Source organism: Larus michahellis, chromosome 2 (assembly GCF_964199755.1).
Source record: "Larus michahellis chromosome 2, bLarMic1.1, whole genome shotgun sequence".
NCBI lineage: Eukaryota > Metazoa > Chordata > Aves > Charadriiformes > Laridae > Larus > Larus michahellis.
This window is the reverse complement of record NC_133897.1, coordinates 138,339,169-138,360,437: the sequence shown is the minus strand read 5'-3', so window position 1 is coordinate 138,360,437 and position 21,269 is coordinate 138,339,169. Positions and strand designations below refer to the sequence as shown.

The 21,269-nt window shown below is 43.0% G+C and overlaps 1 protein-coding gene across 1 annotated transcript; it reads left to right on the top strand.

Annotated features, from left to right (window-relative positions):
• Positions 1-201: 201 nt before the first annotated feature.
• Positions 202-4,244, top strand: LOC141738440 (myelin P2 protein). The gene is made up of 4 exons (XM_074573641.1): positions 202-382; positions 1,867-2,039; positions 2,279-2,380; positions 3,993-4,244. The coding sequence occupies exons 1-4, from the start codon at positions 310-312 to the stop codon at positions 4,041-4,043; spliced, it is 399 nt and encodes a 132-aa protein (XP_074429742.1). The 5' UTR covers positions 202-309; the 3' UTR covers positions 4,044-4,244.
• The last annotated feature ends 17,025 nt before the right edge of the window (positions 4,245-21,269 follow it).

Here is a 21,269-nt window from a genome sequence, read left to right as displayed (position 1 = left end):
GGATGCAGCGGTGGCCTCACGTCCCCGTCCCCATGCACCCCTCAGTGTCGTGATCTATTCAGTGGAGGAAGCCGAGGCAGGCGTCACCCGGAGCCTTGGTACTGACAAGGCTGCCTTGGACAAGGTGCACATTGTCTTGCCCTGGCACTGCCTCTCCTATTGGCCCGTCCTGACCGCTGCAGGGACTGGGCATCTTTAAAAGGGGGCCAGCGAGGTCTGAGTTGGGCACACAATCTCTCTGACTCCCACCAAGAGCTGCTGTGGCCACTGCCTCTCTCTGCGGGACCACTGCCTCACAAAGCTGATACGATGTGTAACCGATTTGTGGGAACCTGGAAACTCATCTCTAGTGAAAATTTTGATGACTATATGAAAGAATTGGGTGAGAAATGTTCTTTCTTTTTTTTTTTTTTTAAATAAGTTCTCTTTGACAATGTCTCTTCTTCATCATGTGCTTTGCTCATGGCCACAAAAGCACTTTAATTACTTTTCTAGCATGATTTATTTTCTTTCCTTTAGCATCTAAAATGAAAATCAGAAAGGTAGGTGCTGAATTACTGAAATAAATTTACTTCTGTCTAACTGAGCTGACCTGATCCTATTTGTTTTTCTTTAATGAGAAGAATCTCTGGGGATGCAGCATTTTTTATGTTTCTCTTGACTGCACTGTTAAACTCGTGACTTGTGATAATTTACAATATATAATGGAGCTGATGTCTCATGACACTTTGGTTTCAGAGGTCTAAATCTTATGAATGAATCTATCTGTTACCGAAGAATGCCAGGAATGTAATAAATTAAGCATTGTTTTTCATTTTAATGCTGGCTTCATTCCTATATAGCAAGTGCACAGACAGTCAGCTACAGCATCGCTTTTGCTACATAAGTGATTCACTGAAACACTGATTCCCTTTATTTGAAATGTTAAACTGAATAACAAAAGAATTGCAGCTAATTAATTAACCGGAGTAAATGTGGGGTGAAAGTCCAGCTACAGATATGTTTCTGAAGATCTGAACAGAATTGGTTAGTATAGAATAATTACTACAAATAGTGTCATACTTTACAGACAACTTTATACCCCTTTTTATGGATCTTTTCATCTGAGCATAGCTAGCATTACCAAAGGCAATAACTACAGCTACCCCCTTTATGCTTTTATAAAGCAGCGATACATCGTCAGTGGCCCTCATTCTAACTGGCCCCAGACCTCACAGCTTGTGGACAACGAAGTGGACTGAATCGCACTGGGCGATACGAAAGGCTTTTGACATGGAATTTTCCCTGAAGCTCTCTGCAGCTTTTTGCTCTTATACTTCAATGTTTTTTATATTTCATGCTTGTACTTTTTAAGGATCCTTAAGGGATGTTAGTAGCAACCTAGGAATTGCCCAGTCTCCAGTATGTTTTAATGAACAATTAAGAATTGGCAGTTCAGTGTCCAGTTTATTCCATGTAGCCGGTTAACAAAAGCGTAGATTCTCAGATTTGTCAAGAATTTTTTTTTAAAAAGGATTTTTGCAGACTTTTATGAGAAATAGACCTTTCCTCTGAATTTTTCTACCCATTCTACCTCTACACAAATTCATTCAGATTTATAACCACCTAGGTTTCTTCTTAGCTAATTTACACAAGTGAATACTTATGTATATCTCTATTTCTTGCTGAAGGTGCACTCCATCAACTGGGGCTGCCTCAGCCTCTGCATGCAGTACTTCCACATTTGAAGAATTAATGTCTCATCTGAATCAGGCATTGGAGTACTCAAGAAGAAACTGTTCCTTATTAATCCACTAAAGATTTATTACAGGATATTGAGTTTCTTGCTTGCTAGAATGTAATTATAGTTTTGTTTCTGATTTCTAGGAGTGGGCTTAGCTACCCGGAAACTAGGTGGCCTGGCAAAGCCGGATGTGATCATCAGTATGAAAGGGGACATAGTAACCATCAGAACTGAAAGCACCTTCAAAAATACAACCATCTCTTTCAAACTGGGCCAGCAGTTTGATGAAACAACAGCAGATGACCGGAAAGTCAAGGTAAGGGGGCTGATGGTCTCTGACTGGTCTTGACTTCCTAGAACAGCATCAGAAGGAGTTTTTCCTTAGTGCAGTATGAGTTTTCCAAACTATTCAAAGAAAGCACTAAAAGGAGAACTAGCATGCAGCTGAAACTAACATTACTAAGTGTGTCATTAGCCAAGAATGTGGATCTTGCTGAATGTAATTATCTGCAAAGCTCAGACCTCAGTTTGAAACTCTTCGCTTGGCCTTTACAGAGTGTTGTAACCTTGGAGAAAGGAGCATTGGTGCAAGTGCAGAAGTGGAATGGCAAAGAGACCACGATAAAGAGAAGACTGGTTGATGGGAAAATGGTGGTGGTAAGTTCACTCTCCTTGTGTGCTGATGGAGGTCAGAAGGATGCAGCCTTCAGTTTGCTTCTGTCTAAACAGACTGTCAATTTTGGCTTTCTCTCTGGCTTATGAGATAAATTAAGAGGGAGAAAAGGGGAACCAAGCTTAGGAAACAAGCTAGAAGGAAACAAATATTGTTCCATACAGCAAATTGTATGGCAGAGCTGCCATAAATTGTCAGCATACTTACTGCTCTCAAGGTTATTATTCTTAAAAGAAATGAGGTTTTCAAATAGCAGAAACCTGTGAAATGCAAATAATAGTTTGCAGGTTGGGTATTGCTGTCCCTGGACTGGCTCTTTCCTTTTTCTTATCTTTGGAATAAAGCCTGTCCACCGTAGAAAACTGATTTTACACCTTTTCACACATCTCCTTCCATTAAATCCCATCAACTCACAAACTTCAGTTTGCTTTTTCCGCATGAGCATGCCGAGAGCACTAAGCAGGCACTTGAGGTTTACTGCGTGAAAGCCAGCACCTCTGTGCGCAGTCCTGCCTGTGTGGTGACCGGCAGCAGGGACCAGCAGGTCCTGACGGCTCTTCCCAAACACCCAACACCATGAAAGAATGCCGTCTTTCCCCGGGGCGGGGGAACGATGGTTTGTCCCTCACCCCCGCTTCAACCTGCCTTTCTCTAGCAGCCATGTGGAAACCATGGGCTGGCCAGGCCTGGGTGATAACATATTTTAGGGACACTAGTTGTAAGGGTCACTGCTAAAATTTAAGATTTCACTTTTGAATGAAGGAACGTACTTTCTTTGTTAAAGTTTTTAAAAAGTGGATCCAAATTAATTTTGGCAACTTCTTTGAAATCGGCAGCACTACACCTTTACGTGCTGGCTTGTTCTGACTGCATTTTCTTTTAAGGTCTCATGCATTTGAAAGGGTGATTTGCTTTCGCATCTCCTCATGGCCGCATTTCTGTGTAAATTTTTTCTAATTATTAAACCACCTTCGAAAAGGAGAGAGGGAGGGTCCCTCTTCCATCGATGTCCTGACATCTGCCCCTTGTCAGGTGAGGTGGCCTCGTCTTCTGCAGACTGATGAGGTCTTTTTTAATGCCCCGTCGCCTCTGTGGCAGGCGTCCTGTGGCTGAGAGTCACCAGGAGCTGCTGAAGGCCACTGGGGCAAGAGGACCAGGAGAAATTGTGACTCATAAGTGCAAAGTTTTTTAGGCCAGAAGCCTGGCCTCTGAACTACCCAGGCTACTTCTGCTTCCACAAAAAAACCCTTTGTAAACTTGAAAGCGTCTGTGGTCCATGGTACAATAAACCGGTGAGGCTTGTATTTCTGTCGAGCCAGCAATAATACCAAGGAAAGTAAATTTGTTTCTGGAAGCTGAGCCTAATTCTGCAATCTATTTGTCATTGTATGCCACTTAATTAAGTCCAAAGATGTTAAAAGAGAAACCACTCCATTTGCAATATAAAAACAGCTTTACTGCTTGCTCTAAAAATTATGTAAATACGTAAAGATGTAAAACATGACAACTGGATTTTCACTGACGTCAGAGGTTACTGCAGCAGACACACCTGCTGTCAGCAAAAGGTTTATATTAATCTTTTCCTTTGTGCCTTAGGAATGCACCATGAAAGGAATTGTCTGCACTAGAGTGTATGAAAGAGTGTGAAGAAATTCCCTCTCTGCACCAGACTGGGACTGGCTCTTAGAACTCGGCTTAGTTGGGTGACCAAAGCCTCACGCACTGTGCTGCTTTATTTTCTTATTTCCTTTTGTTGGGAAAATGACTACACTATAATTTGATATTTCAGAGCCATAGTGTAACTAATCCAAAGTATTGTGGTGATCCAATAAAAGCTTCTCAACACATAAAACTGAGTGTTTGTCTCCACATGAATGATTTATGTTTTCCTTCTTGGATGGTGCCATCTTTCCTGTTGTTTCGGTCTGTCTAAACGGTCAAACTATTTCTGAGTAAAACAGTGAAAAACAATTGATCTGCCTCTATGAGTGGATTAACACGGCTTCCTTGATATGTGTAAAAATTCTCATCTTGTGGATTCAATATTTCTTTCCTGTAAAAGATTTTGTTGATGAATAATTCCTATAGGGAATATCATCTTTACCACCAGAATTTTTTACTTTCAGTATGTTTTATTGTTTCAGACTTATAGTTTTACCACATCTTTGTTTCATTCTCATCCCAAAATGTTTATACTTCTTTCAGTACCACTTGTTATATCCTGGCATTTATTTGGAAGAGAACAGCTACTGGAGGAAAAAATTATCAGAATATATTCCACGGGTTTTTTTGCCAAACAGCTCTTGAACTGTGAAACGAAGTGTGGAGCAGGTGTCAATGAACCGCAGAAAACTTAAGGCTGGAGGGCTTCATTTTGGATACTGCCCAGCAATGCACTCTATTTCTAGCACAGAATTTAACAGTGTCCTTAATGTTAAGCACGCAAGGGAGATTTCATTGGGTAGAGTTTGCTACCAAGCCTGGCTGAGTCGCTAAAGCTGTTCATTCCTCCCATCGCACTTTTCCCTTTTAACGAAGGAAAAAACAGACGAACCAAACCTAGACTTCTGGAAGTGTATTTAATAAAAAAGCACTGTAGCAGCTTATTAATTTTTGCCTCCATTAATGGGTTTTCAGTAACACCACAGCATTCACACTAACCACATGGAGTACTTCATTCCTTGTCACCTCCATGCCATCATGCAGGGCTCTCCTTGCCTTCTCTGTGGGGTTAAAAACAACTGAGAGAGGCGCGTGTGTCTGTTTTGGCTTGTTAGGAGCTACAGTGCTGATGTGAACCTTTACCTACTGGTTTTACAGTCAAGAACACGAATTCTCAAGGCTAGGAAAGATCCTGAACGTCACAATCTAATTGGTGTGGCCAAGCAGATAGTTAAGAGACGGATATCGTATGTAAACGCAAAATGTAAAGGTCACTTTAATTCTCTACCCGTCACTGGAAAAGCTGGAAGGTGAGTCCAGCTTTGGACGTACTTTTATGTAGATGCAGATTAACTGGTGGCAGCTGCCAGAAGGCAAATAGAAGGCAAATTTTTGCCAGAAGACAAGAAAAGTCCTTGAAAATATGAGCTGTTAAAGAAGGCTGTGAGGTTTATCGACAGCAGTTTTAAGGAAGAGTTTATCTGGGTCTCTAACTTAGATGGAGGGACAAACTCCCCATATTTAGCCTTACAATTAAAAGTCACCTCTGTGAGTGTCACAGTGTCTGTGACTGCAACAAGGAAGGGAGGCAGCACGATACCCCTTGTATCATCTTTTGCAAACAGATTGTAATCACATATTTTAAGTAAAGACCATCCACCAGGCTTCCATACCAACAGTCATACAGCATGAACTGTTGTTGTACGTAAGCGTCCAGTTTATTCTCCTAGACACTTAACAGAGAGCCGTAAATACATTTCTTACAGCTCAGAAACTGCGGTGGCCTGAAACTGACTTATGAACTTGAATTTTTTTCACCATAATTGCTTCATTCCCCTCCTCTTGCAGTGCAACACAGTCCCAGCGAGGCTGCTGGAGATGCTCGACCCAGAGGGTGGAAGCCATCCCGAGCCTTTCAAGCAGAGCTCGTCTCCCGCCCCCGAGCCACAGGCGAAGGAGCGGTTACTGCTGCAAACGAGCTCTGCGTTTCCTCTGCTTTTCCTGCTGCAACCTGTAAATGCATCTCTGAGGTTAAATGGAAAATTTTAATCTCAAAAAAAATACCAGTTTTCAGCTTTTTTTATTTCCTTGAGGAAAGGAAATAAACATTCGCTTTGGTACAAACTGTAGTTTTTCCAGATCTGGAAACAGTAACAAAAGAAAAAACAAAGGACTGCTCACCTAGTCCTCATTTATTTATTTACTGTCTTCTCCTTTTCTGTGACATAGCCCGTCTCTCTCCTGTTATCCATGTGGAACTTTTTAATTGCATTTTATTTTTCCAGAGATTTGGGATTAAAATAATGGTAGCTTTGGGTTTTTAAATTCCTGACTAAATGCAGATAACGCTATTAGGAGCCTAGTATTTGGCACTTTCACCCCATACAAAGGTCACTGAAAAATGTCATGAGAGCTGGAGACTTTCCAAAACAGGAAAAGTGCAAGAGAACTGATAGTGTTGAAGGCAAAAACAATAAGGCAGGTGGTACAAATCAGCACAGAAACGGAGCGCTTTGGGATACTGGTGTCCGTAAAGCAATCCTTGGGGTTTCCAGGAGAATTTAGGGGGAATACGAATTGTAGCGTCTCAAGATCTTTTTAATGTCTTACTGTAAATTAGTTTTCCTTCTTGATTAAACTTTTTACATGGGCCAGATACTTATGGAACGAACATCTAGACTGAGGTAGGATGAACCGTGCTTTCACATTGACAAACAAGAGCATTTGGCATTTTCCTGGCTTGTGTATGCACTTACTTTAGAAATATTGGTAGCCTGATGCTGGCATATAAACGGCATTATTTAAAGCAATGAGCTTGATCTAGTGCCCGCCCCAGGTAATGAAACCCCTGCTGATTTCAGAGGCTCACAGTCACGCTCGTCTCCTGTTGGTCACTCTTTCTGGGAGTGCTGTAACACTCTCACACCTGGTTTCCCACACATCTCCCGAGGTGGTAGGAAACTCCTGCATGGGGTATTCATCCTCCAGTTGCTACAGACCTGCCTACGTTGTCTGCTTCTGCCCTGCCTGACGTCTGCTGGGGCAGGAGAAGCAAGTTGGCGTGACATGAGCCCACCTCAGCCCCGGTGCTCCCACAGGCAGCAGTGGAATCAAATAGAAGTTGCGTCTGGACTCTGGGTACCATAGCTCTTGCCTTGGAAGGGGCAGAACTTGACAATTAGTGATAGAAAGCATCTCCTGGTGACGTACAGCTAAACCTGGGATACTGCACCCCACACCCCGGCCTTTTCCATGTGGAGTGGAGCTGAGAGGAGAGGCAAAGCCACTGACTCTCCCGCAAAGGAACCTTTGTCCCTGCTGATACCTTAGGTACTATCTTTAAACTTTTCTTAGCTGTTCTAGGCAAGTTCATTTTGAGGGCAGCCGTATTCTTGCAAAGTGAATTCACAGCCATCCAGGGGCTCAGAACACGGCCTTTGCTGCTGTTTCAGTCACACAGAAACCTTGCCACCTACAGCAACAGTTTCACTAGACAGCAAACGTACAGCTGAGCAGTTCTAGACACAGCAAAGTTTTGGGGAGGAGGATTAGGCTGGGTTAAGAAGCTCAATAGCGCTTCAGAAGAAGTACTCACAATTTACCACGTTTTTTTTCATAGAGAAACAACTTGTTATGCTGATAAACACTGTGCCCTGTAGAAATTACTCAACCGCGTCGTTTAAGACACTGTTACCTTTCATAATTTTCATTTTGGACTAAAGATGTTCTGTTGATGTCTGGGATACAAAGGAGTGAAAGGTTAGCAGCGCTGAAGCGGCAATCAGTCAGAAACAAATAGGCTGATGCCATGAAAAAAAACGCCTTCAGAAATCCTGGAATTTAGATGTAATCAAGGTCTTTGTTAGGGAGGCAATTAGAGCATATCCTTGCCATTTTAACGCAAAACGTTGTGATTGGCTATTGGCCATCATGCTGCAGATGGGAAACACGAGAGAATAATGTTATTTGGACTAAAGGGCACAACAACATTGGGAATAATGCAGTTATTCCCACTGAGACACTGCCAAGAGAGAAAGCTGTGTTAGACTCCGAAGATATGGTATTTTCAAAGGAGACTGTGCTCTTCTTACCTTTCGAGTAGCAAATCAGAATTTAAATATACTATCCTCAAATGTTATGAAAACTTTTAAAACTAAAATCATGAAGAATGCCATGATTCAGGGATTAGGAAGGGTGGGGTGAATGGATTACACCTGGATCTATTTTCAGCTCCTCAGTGGAGTATTAATTGTGAATATTTAAAGTATTTTTCATATTATTTGCTAAAATGTGATCACCAATATTGATCATATTATTTTTGAGAAGCGTAGGGCAGGGAAAAAGGGTTTTCTAGTTACTTCCAAGGGAACACATCTACTTCCTGGCACACTCCCCTGTGGACAAGATTTCCTTAGAGGCACCTCTGTCAGCAATGGGGTCAAAAACACTGCGAGAATTGATCTTATCCTTCACGTTTATAGACAATCTCACTGTCAGTTACAGCTACAGGAGGACGCTTCTGTAGTGGAGCTGTGGGACGTGCCCGATAAAGCACTGCCTGTCTCAAGTTCAACAGAGTTTTAGGGTTTCTTTGGGAAATCTCTAGACATAATCACCGGAAAGGAGAGATATTTAATGTATCTAGCTACTGTACAATACTTACACATGCCAACAATAATCTCATTTATCTCTCAGATACTAGCATGAATTTCCAGAGCTGAAATCTAAAATACATATGCATGTTTCGCTTGAAGGTTCTGCACATTTGATATTAAAATCTGTGATAGAGTGAAGGCGGAGCCCTCAGTCACCTTGTATAGAGAATCTCCTAGCAGAACGGCACAGCTTTGTACAGCATTGTGCCACCTTCTTGTATTTTGTACCATATAGCATTCAGAGTTTTACAGCCTACTGACTCTTACAAATTTGTATATGCAAATTCCTTTAAAAGGAATATTAATTCCTTTACAAACTTCCTCTTTTTATGAACAGTGGAAAAATAAGGCTGCAAAGCAATTTGACACTATAAGACATAACATTCGAGGCCCGTAATTACCCAGTTAACACAAGTGTTTTTATTCAAGTTAACAAGAGATAGAGCAGCCAGATTATGAAAGGTTAGATGCATAAATGTCTCCACTTTCCAGATAGGATCTGAGGCCTCTGGCCAGAAGCACAGGAACCAACATTAAGACTCTCCCTGGCGCTTCCTCTTTCTGGGGAATTTGGTGTAATCAAGAAGCATCATCACAGTTTATACTGGCTCTGTCTCCAGTTGGGCAGAGAGCATGTTGTGAAATAAAAAGGCAATCATTATAGTCTAAGCTAATGACTTTGGAAAACTTGGGTCAAGGAAGAGTAATAATTTTAAGATTGTATTCCCTCTCTTTTTCTTAAGAATGGGGGCCTATCTGGATAAATCATTTCAAACCAACCTCATTTTCTTCTACACAGTCTTGTGGATGGAAGAAGAGCAGTAGTAGTCTCCTCTGTTGACTTCACTAAGGCTTTGAGAGAAATCCATAAGATATGTTCACAGACATGTCAGAAATTTAGGCTAGATTAGGCTTCTGCTACAGAGAGGGGGTACAAACTGGACTTGGACTGTCAATGGTTTGGTGTCAAAGTGGAAGGATGTATCAAGTGGACTTGTGCTGGTCCAGTCCTATTCAATCTCCTCAGTAATGACCGGGGTGTTATTTATAGACCGTACAGAGATGAGAGGAAATGCAAGCATACCGGAGGGCAGGGTTCAAATTCAAATGATCTCAACAAACTCAGGAAATAGTTTGAAACAGCCAGGGGGACATTTAAGAGGGAAAAATGCACTAGGCAATATGGGCAGTAGCACAAATACAGATGGGGAACAAGCAGAAATAGTGCAAGCACTGGGAGTTCCTAGTGGATCACAGACTGAATATGACTGGCAAATGTGGTATTACCCAAAAAAAGCAAACCTGATACTGGCGTGCACAGTCAGGAGGAGACCCAGCAAGCTGGGACCATCCGCATGCTCTGCTTGTCACTGGTAAAAACTCCAGGACCCACACTGCCATGGTTAGTTCTGAGCATTGCAGTGTGAAATCAATGGATCGATGGAGAGAGTTCAGAGAAAAGCAATGATGAGGACTGAAAAACATGCTCTAAAGAGAAGTGTGAAATTACTAAGAAGGGATTCAGGGAAGAGAGTCTGGCCAAGGGCACAGAAGACTGATGACATCAAATTCCTTGTATAGGTAAAATGTGTGATATATGTAATCTACGCACACATGTACACACACACATACAGAATCAACTGTTAATACACAGGGTTTTAATCAGATCCAGTGACACAGGACCAAGGTCCTGTGACTACTGTTCTCCACCACTGAAACTGTCCAGGCGTTGACGCAGCTGAGACTAACCTCACCTCTGCAGTACCTGCAATGAGAGTCACCACTCAGTGGATCTCTCCTCAGCTGCCCAAGTACATGTGCTAATAGCTCAAAAGCTCGGCATATAAAGAAAAAGAGGCAGTTTGAACAAGAACTATAGCAAAAGAGTAAATTACTCAGAGAATGAACAACACTCCTGATTTCCTTCTACTACTCGTATTCTCTAACTGATCTATCATATGAAATTGGAGAATGAAGTTGCTTGTACCTGAAATGCAAAACTAAAAGAGGGGAGATTTAGACTAGATCTAAGGAAGAAATTTTTCACGATGAGGGTGGTGAAACACTGGCACTGGTTTCCCAGAGAGGTGGTAGATGCCCCGTCCCTGGAAACATTCAAGGTCAGGTTGGACGGGGCTCTGAGCAGCCTGATCTAGTTGAAGACGTCCCTGCTTATTGCAGGGGTGCATGGACTAGACAATGTTTTAAGGTACCTTCCAACCCAAACTGTTCTATGATTCTGTAAAATATATTGGCAGAAGGTACTCCTTTGCTCAAGATATAGAAGCAGCTGGATGCTAAACAGTTTAACAGAAGAAAAAAAAAAAGAAAAAAAAAAGACAGAAAGAGAGAGAGAAAATCTGAAATAAGTAAAAAAACATAAACAATCTTAAATCTGTCATCATTTCAGAAATGCTAAAGAGCTTATAAAGCAGAAGACACTGTATCTCCTAAGAAAGCTATGCTTGCCACCCTGTCACTGTTATGGAGGAAGTGACCATATGGTGATTAAGTGTCATCTTCCCAAAGCTTTTCTAGGATCAGCAAAGAATCACTGTATTGTTCTTTGATGTAAGTTTCAGATTATTCACAGGGGCCTATGAAAACAGTTGAAGAACGTGCTTTTTAACTTAATTTTGACTGTACTCAAGCCGGAGTTCTTCCCTAAAACCCATGTAATAGCACCAGCTCTGGATTTGCAAAGCAGGGGTTGCCTATGTGATGGCTGTGAGCCCTTTGAGGATTGGTGGTCGTATGTTGAAGAAAAATGTTGGACTAAAAATATTCTCAAACTCTGCACCAAGAGCAGCTCTTCCATCTGAAACCAGCTTGGAAACTCCCCCTGACAGCTCTTGTTGGTCAGCATGGGGGTGTCAATATGATTTATGTTTTTGATGTAAGGCTGTGCTATCAGAATTAATATCTTAAAAGAACAGTTAAGGTGATAAGGAAAATGGCCAAGATGATTACTTCTTGCTGCTCAGACAAATTCATAGTCACCTATGCTGATGTCAGATGCTGATGGGTATCTACTGGGTGCCCGCTGGTGGCAGAGCTCACTTAGAGGGACTGATGGGGGACTGTCCCCAGGGACTGGGGGAATAAACCATTCCTGAAAGATACCCGGCGTGGGTATTTTTACTTAACTCCCACTTAACTGGGAAGATGGCAATTATCCCATTCAAAAATGGGCTAACCATCAGAGTGGTTTCAAAGAATGTTTATCAATATGCTGATAGGTACTTTACATATATAAATATAGAATACATATATAAAAAAATATAGAGTTTATATATTTACATATATATATGAATGGCTCAATACATGCTGGGGATTGTTCAGCCTGGAGAAGAGAAGACTCCAGGGAGACCTTATAGCAGCCTTCCAGTACCTAAATGCGGCTTACAGGAAGGATGGGGAGGGACCCTTTATCAGGGAGTGTAATGATAGGACAAGGGGTAGCGGTTTCAAACCGAAGGAGGGTAGATTTAGATTGGGTATTAGGAAGAAATTCTTTACTGTGAGGGTGGTGAGGCAGGAAGGTTGTGGATGCCCCATTTTGGAAGTGTCCAAGGCCAGGCTGGACGGGGCCTTGAGCAGCCTGGTCTAGTGGGAGGTGTCCCTGCCCAGGGCAGGGGGGTTGGAACTAGGTGATCTTTAAGGTGCCTTCCAACCCAAACCATTCTATGATTCTATGACGATTCTATGCTGTCTGTGCTGTGCACTGCTACAGGCGGTGGATGCAGCCGCATTTCTTCCTCTGTGCAAGAATCTACCCAAGTGCACCCACAGTACTTCACCTCTTATGAGCAGAGATCTGGGATGTGCCCCCACTGGGGTGCCTCATCCAGGAAGGCCAGGGAGGGTGGGATTTGGCAGGGGTTCCCCCAGCAGTCTGCAGCATCCTGGTCTGCCAGAAACAATGGCTTTGAATCAAATTTGGAAAATCTGAAAAAAAAAAACCCCACCCAAAAAACCCAGAACCACCAAATAAAAAAATAATCCCTACACAACATTTAGATGAGTGGTATCAAAAGACAAGGGGATTAAAGCACACCTTTTCTCCTTTCTGCCTAAAGCTCAAGCTTGTTCCCCCTGGCAGCCCGCACTGCTCACAGCACACTGTCCCCCCCCATCAGTTTTCACCAGACAGACAGTCCACACTAGCTGTTCTCTGCCTCTTCTGCTAACTCCTCATTTCCCATAGCTATTTAAATTACTGGTTTAACTTCATTTCCCACTAATGCACCTTTCTCCCAATCAGCAGGGAGGAAAACAGAACGGGACCTGTCCGTGCTTGTGTGAACGCTGAGTGTTTTCGGTCCATGCTGGTCTGCGTGGCTGGCTGTGCGTACAGGTGTATGTTCAGCGCCTGTGTGCGTGTGTGCGTCCACGCGCACCTTTTGGGAATACAAACCCAGCCTCGATGCTGACTGTACCTGGGGCATGGAGCCCAGGCAGCCTCACCTCTGTGGGGCGACTGGATTCAGCCACCCCAAACAGATTGTCCCTGCTCTGCCTTCTGCAACCCAGCCATGCCTCTCCCTCCATTTCCACCCCGCAGTCGGGCCGTGGCTTATCAATGGGTTTTAACATGCATATTACTTGATCTGAGTCCATGTAAAGTAATTCCTGAATTCAGGTTTACTCTCCTTTTGAATCCTCACCTCTGATCTTATTCTCAATGCAGGGTCGACATCTCCACCTCACCCACTGTAGACATCTCCATCTGCGATACCTCTCTATATAACCCATGGAGAATGATAAGCACCTTTAGGAAACAGTTTAACTGACCTGTTTCAAATGTCTTCAGGAGATGAATCACAGCTTAGAAGCACCTGCTTTTCTTCCCTGGCTGTTAAGGGATATATGTTATTGTCTGACACTTGATGTAACAGCTCACGGAGCTGAAGGTTTAGTAGCTCTCACCACTCTTTTGGCTAACAGGTCTGCAGCTGAACTCTCTTTGGCGGTAGACCTCCAAGGAGCACCCAGCTGGAGAGTGGTGGTGGTGGTGGTGTGCAATGAAAACCCTCCTACATTTCCAGTGGTGTGCCAGCGACACACCGTGATACCCATCCGGAAAATTTGATCCACGTTTTCTAAATGGGATCTGCTCTGACTGAAGATCATCTGTTGAGGTGAGCAGAGAAGGTGACCTGCTTCCTTCCACTCGCATGTGAAAGCGTGGTCCTGATCACATACACACATATGTCGTTAAGAGCGGTGGTGTCGCTTCATTTGCCCCTGCACGCATGCTGCTGCCTCGCTTCCTGCTCTTTCTATGGATTTGACAGCCTGCCCCTCTTCTTGGTCTAAGCAGTTGGGCAGTGCTGATGGCTGCTTTCCAATGGGTTTCCTATCCTAGCTCGAAAGTAGCTTCAACTTGTTTGCAATTGTAGTGTGAGGAAAACATGTGGGAATCTGCGGGGCTAAAAGGTCCTTCTTGACTAAATGAAACAATATGCTGTTGTATTGTCATAACCTAGTTTGGACTCCCAGGAGACTCTCATGAATCTGAAAAACACTCAAAATGCTGGAAGCTAACCTAACTTTGAATCCTTGTTCCTCATTTGTTTCTAAAAATATTGCAGCTTTTCTACTTACAATATAGTTACACAAAATAGCAGCTAGATTCTCAAGCTTTATTTATTAAATCAGGAAATTACTCAGTACTCTCCCGAGCAGTCTTCACTTTTTCTTCCCCTTTTCTTGTTAAATCTGCAGAGAGTACTTTCGGCAGATGGGGAAAGGGTGAAACGTAGAAAGGATGTTAGAGTTCAACAGCAGCATGCTGCTTATGTCCCAGAGAAAAGGGGGACATCACCTCAGGGACTTGAGCTGAGCATCCACATTATGATAACACGTGGAACATTCAGATCCAAAGCCAGGCAACAGGAATGTGACCAGCGTCACTCCCAGGTGTGGTGCAAGGATGTACCACAGCCAAGAGGAAGGGAACTCTTTTTTTCAGTAGCAGAAAATTCTCCAAGCACCATCTGGATTTGAATAGAACCAGTCCTTAAAGGAAATAACTTATAAACGATGACACTATCCTTTGTAATTTACATGCCTTTCCACACACATCCTTTTCATAACACACAAACACACATTTTGTTGATGTATTCCTACTGCTTTCAAACCCATTCACAGGCTACAACTTTTTTAAATCTTGCACATTTATGAGAAGTCTTTCAAGCTGTGAGGAAGGGAGAACATGGCCAAAAGGCAGAAAAACAGAGGTATCCCCTTTAGCATCTGAATGTAAGGTAGGAAAGCAAGGTCCTGCACATGGATCAGGGAAATCCAACAGGCTGGGTGGAGAATGGATTGAGAGCAGCCTTGAGGAGAAGGACTTGGGGGTGTTGGTGGTCGAGAAGCTCAACATGAGCCAGCAATGTGTGCTTGCAGCCCAGAAAGCCAAGCATATCCTGGGCTGCGTCAAAAGAAGCGTGGCCAGCAGGTGGAGGGAGGTGATTCCCCCCCTCTACTCTGCTCTGTTGAGACCCCACCTGGAGTACTGAGACCAGCTCTGGAGCCCCTAACATAAGAAGGACATGGAACTGATGGAACGGGTCCAAAGGAAGGCCATAAAGATGATCAGAGGGCTGGAGCACCTCTCCTATGAGGACAGGCTGAGAGAGTTGGGGTTGTTCAGCCTCGAGAAGAGAAGACTCTGGGGAGACCTTATAGCAGCTTTCCAGTACCTGAAGGGGGCCTACAGGAAAGATGGGGAGGGACTCTTTATCATGGAGCATTGCAACAGGACAAGGGGTAACAGTTTTAAACAAAAAGAGGGTAGATTAAAATTAGATATTAGGAAGAAATTGTTTACTGTGAGGGTGGTGAGACACTGAAGCAGGCTGCCCAGAGAAGCTGTGGATGCCCCATCCCTGGAGATCACAGAATCACAGAATAGTAGGGGTTGGAAGGGACCTCTGGAGATCACCTAGTCCAACCGCCCTGCCTAAGCAGGTTCACTTAGACGAAGTTACTACACAGGATTGCGTCCAGGTGGGTTTTGAATATCTCCAGAGAAGGTGTTAAAGGCCAGGCTGGATGGGCCTCTGAGTGACCTGGTCCAGTGGAAGGTGTTGCTGCTCATGGCAGGAGTGTTGGAACTAGGTGATCTTTAAAGTCTCTTCCAACCCAAACCATTCTATGATTCTATGGAGAGGAGAAGTGTGCTTTCCTTAGTTAACCCAGCAATCCATTAGCTTAAAATGTGATAACTGGTGTGATTCACTCCTCTGCAATGATTTATGGGGAAGAGGTGAATCTGAAGGCGTAGCAAGAGTACATCACTACAAATCTTTAGCCTTTCCTTCTGATGCTTCTGTATGACATCTGCCTAGTCTTAGGTCTTACAAAAAGCCTATAGAGTCTCATAAAAGTGAGCTCAGTACGAGTCTGTCTGAAAGTAAAAAGACTCAACAGGATTTATTGTTAATTGTTATAACCTACAATATTAATTGAAATAAACCTGGTTGTTTTCGTGGGTTTTTTTCTTATTTATTTGATAGTAGTCCATAGGCTGTAAGATAGTTCTTCATCCCTTCTGGAACTTCGTTTCCAACTTCTATAGGAAAGACGCTCTTCTCTATTCAAGTGTGATGTTTTTTCTCTAAATGTATTCATATTTGCTCTCCTGGATGTGACTAGCACTTCCACTAATAAGAAATAAATATAGGATGATAATTTAAAAGAACATTCCTGAAAAGGATGCTTTCTCTGACAGGGTTATCTTGTTTGCTAGCAATAGGAAAGCAGAACCATTCGTTATCAGATCTCTGGCTAAAAGTGAATGATATTTGTAATCTGACTGCAACAATACAATGTAGCGCCCTTTGTGTTAACCTCTGCTAACACATAGAACAGTTTCTGCTCCAAGGAGCTTATGTACAAGGACCCTTAGTATAACAAGTGTCCAAGAATGCAGATTTACTGATGCATGATATATAAATAGTAAGGGAGAAAAAGAAATAAAACCGAGTTGCTCCTTTTGGATTCATTGGTTGTAGCTGAGAGGGATCCTGAAGTAAATACAAGAAATTTCCACAGGCTGCAGAAATTTAGTGCTTGCTCAGAGGTCAAGTTGCAAACTTCTCTTTGCAAAATGGATTACACACATGTTATCTGAGCTCTGTTTCCATTGAGGTTTGTGTCCAGTCCCCAGCCAGCATAACAAAACTACAGTATTTAAATTGGTGAATATCCAAAAACGTAACAAGCAATCAGTGGTGGCTGCCAATCACAGCACTTAGGAAGTGATGCTTATTTTGAAAGAAGCAGACTGTAGGTTTGAAAGACATGTCCTCTCCCCACCATCAGTGCAGCATTGGCTGTTCGGTCATCTTCTTGAGTGGATCTGATCTGAGTTTGTGCATGCACAGCAAGGCAAACTACTTTTTACAGTGGCATTTTCATGAGCAAAGACTCACCAAGCACAGTCTAGTCACATTCATACAGGTGGAAACTAGAACAGGATGATGTGACTGCCACAAGTGGTAGCTGTGGCAGACAGGTGAAAGGAGCCATGTGTCAAGACGCAGAGGGGAAAATAATTTTGTATCTGTTATTTTGTAAAGAAGCCATGGCCAGAGTACCTTGCAGTGACTTGTTTGCAGTTTGAACATGCCGAAAGCCTATTGCTTTTGTTTTTCACCTCAGCATGACAATCTGTCTCCCAAGACACTTATTTAACGAATCAGCTCTTCATCACATAAGAAAGTTGTCATTGATTTCAAAGTGAAGGAAGAAAAGCCTTTCTATGAAAAGAAAATTATATTTTCTATTTTTCCACCCTTAACCCAAACAGAAGGATGTGCTCTGAAGTCCAGCTCTGTAGGGACTGGGCCAAAAAACCACCTCAGACAACATTAGTCTTCAGCATGGTCAGTGAGCGTCCATAGTCACCTGTAACAAACAATCGCAGGAAATCCAGCCCTCAGGGAACGGAAAGTTCAAACCTATGAAATCCAACACATGTATTTTTTATTTCCACATTAAGCATGATACTCAAGATGGATGAATGGTGGAACAGTAGCTCGATGTAATGTTTATAGCCAGGAAATAAAAGCTATTTATAAAAGCTAAATAAAAACACTTTGTTTTGTCCAACATTAAAAGTTTCTGTATAAAAAATTGTGAAATACGTCATCGTCTTTTTGTCCTGTGCATGTTCTCCAATCAGAAAAAGCAAAATAATGATTAATAGTATTACCCCATTTGTTAGAAAGTAATGCTGTTTAAACTGAAAGCACTCAGAAGAAAAAAATAGTTTAAAGATGTTCTCACTGAGCAAGAAAAGATGGGAAAGAATTTGTACAAAAATCCCACTTTTGTTCAGCACCAGTTTTACACTTTCCAATACACTTCAGAGTTGCATGCCAGAGTCTGTTCCCTATGCAGGTAGGGTAACTAAGCCTTTTTCCTTGCTCATGCACTCACTGTCTGTAGGTTATTCCTTGTCTTGGGTTTCCCTCTCACAGGCTCTGCAGGTGACAAGTTTGGACATCTCGTGCTAAGGAAATCCTTAGGCTAAGGAATTCAAGGATTTCACTTGGCTAGGACTCAGTGTTTCATGTTCTAACGTTTTGTGAATTTTCCAACGTTACCCTCAGGTAGCTGTTAAAAATATGATCCAACAGCTGTGATGGCTTCCTGGGTTAGCTTATACACATGGATATCTAATAATGCCCTGTGAGCTTGGGAGGGAGTAGAGCAAAGAAGGTGATTCTGTATTACCAAATTTTCCTGGAAGAAAGCAACTTTGAAATAAATTGGAGAGGCAAGCTTGATGATACAGTTCAGCAGGAGGATAAAAGAAATGCTATACTACCAAAAAGCTCAAAATGCTTTCATGAAAATAGAAACTTGTTAAAAAGTCCATTTTCTGTTCCAAGACATTATCGCCTAAGTCTACTGATAGCTAAGATCACTGCAGGAATACATATTTTAATATGTAGGAACACTTATGTGAGGCCGACCAGCTAATAACAGAGCTAATAAACCATATCAGTTTTCTGCATTACGAAGGACAACCGGGGACTTCAAAGTTTTTCTTAAAAACTGATTTGTCCTTGCAAAGATCAGGGGGATATTTGGAATCATAGAATCATGGAGTCACAGAACGGTTTGGGTTGGAATGATTCAAAGGATTCAAAGGTCATTTAGTCCAGCCCCCCTGCCATGAGCAGGGACATCTTTCACTAGATAATGTTGCTCTAAGTCTCATCCAACCTGCCTTTGAACACTTGCAATGATAGGGCATCCACAATGTCACAACAACCCCATGCAGCGCTACAGGATTGGGGCAGAGTGGCTCGAAAGCTGCCCGGCAGAAAAGGACCTGGGGGTGTTGGTCAACAGCCGGCTGAATATGAGCCAGCAGTGTGCCCAGGTGGCCAAGAAGGCCAACAGCATCCTAGCCTGTATCAGGAATAGTGTGGTGAGCCGGACTAGGGAAGTGATCATCCCCCTGTACTCGGCACTGGTGAGGCCCTACCTCGAGTACTGCGTTCAGTTTTGGGCCCCTCACCACAAGCAGGACACTGAGGTGTTGGAGCATGTCCAGAGAAGGGCTACAAAACTGGTGAGGGGTCTGGAGGACAAACCTTATGAAGAACGACTGAGGGAGCTGGGGTTGTTTAGCCTGGAGAAGAGGAGGCTGAGGGGGAGACCTTATCACCCTCTACAACCACCTGAAAGGAGGTTGTAGAGAGATGGGGGCTGACCTCTTCTCCCTGGTGACAAGTGATAGGACGAGAGGAAATGGGTTCAAGTTATGTCAGAGGAGTTTAGATTGGATATTAGGAAACATTTTTTCACTGAAAGGGTTATTAAACATTGGAATAGGCTGCCCAGGGAGGTGGTGGATTCACCATCCCTGGAGGTGTTTAAAAAAAGGGTAGGTGGGGCACTTAGGGACGTGGTTTAGAAATGGCTTTTGTCAGGGTAGGTTAAAGCTTGGACTTGATGATCTTAAAGGTCCCTTCCAACCTCAGCAATTCTATGATTTTATGATTCTACGTTTCTAGGCAACCTGGTCCAGTGTCTCACCACCCTTATTGTAAAAAATTTCTTCCTTATGTACAATCTAAATCTACCCTCTTTCAGTTTGAAGCCATTGCCCTTTGTCCTGTCACTACAGGCCCTGGTAAAGGGTCTCTCTCTGACTTTCTTATAAGCCCCCTTTAAGAATTGAAAGGCCAATCAAAGCCAAACAATCCCACCTCTCTCAGTCTTTCTTCACAGGAGAGGTATTCCAGCCCTCTGATCATTTTTGGGGACTGCCTCTGGACCCACCCTGACAGTTCCGTGTCTTTCTTGTACTAGGGACCCCAGAGTTGGACACAGTACTCCAGGTGGGGTCTCACCATGGCAGAGTAGAGGGGCAGAATCACCTCCCTCAGCTTGCTAGCCACATTGCTTTTGATGCAGTCCAGGATGTGGCTGGCTCTTTGATGCAGTCCAGGATATGGTTGGCTTTCTGGGCTGCAAGCACACAGAGAGGTGGTGGAGTCTCCGTCTCTGGAGACATTCAAAACCCGCCTGGATGCGTTCCTGTGCAACCTGCTCTAGGTGACCCTGCTCTGGCAGGGGTTTGACTAGATGATCTCCAGAGGTCCCTTCCAACCCCTATCATTCTGTGTTTCTGTGATTCTGTGATTGTTGTCTTATGTCCAATATTTCATTCACCAGTATCCCCAAGTCCTTCTCTGCATGGCTGCTGATTAATTAATTCCCCAGCCTGTATTGATATTGGGGATTGCCCCAACCCAGATGCAGAACCTTGCAGTTGGCCTTGTTTAAGTTCACGAGTTTTGCATGGGCCGACTCCTCAAGTCTGTCAAGGTCCCTCTGGATGGCACTCCTTTCCTCTAACATATCCAGTATAAAATCCAGGTTCTGTTGCAATGAGTCTCAGGAAAGATCTTCCACCTGTGTTAGTTACTAGTCTCTTGACTGTGATGACCTGTTGTTGAAATATCTCTGAATGCTGCAATCTCAGCACAGGAGAAACAGGGGTACTTTATACAAAATTACCAATAGACAGAGACCATGAAAATATATTTTGGAGGTGGTGAGGTGAAACTTAATCTGTTGTAACAGAAGTTAATCATCCATGAGGCACATGACATATCAGTTGGTGGACATGGCACTGCCACTTCCTGTTACTAATAGCAGGCAACACTAGTGGTAACTTGACAAAGTCTCTGCATAACTTCACTTTATCCAACTACAGAATGTTTTCCTCCTCTTTACATGAAAAAAAGCTAGCGCATAGACAGTCTTCATTCATACCTAGCTTTTTTCTAAAAGCTTCATTTCCTAGTTTGCTTTTGATGATTTTCTGAAGTTATCACCTTACTGTTTTGCTGTGTCTACTGGAATTTTTATAAACTATTTTAAAAGACTTCTGAGACGACATGTTGTTGGAGGAAACTGGAATATTGTTCTCCACCCGGATGTTTTAACACAGCTTGCTGCCTTTTATGTGGTACAGAGACAGAAGAGGTTAGCTACAGACATGATGCTACCACAGAGGAAGGGA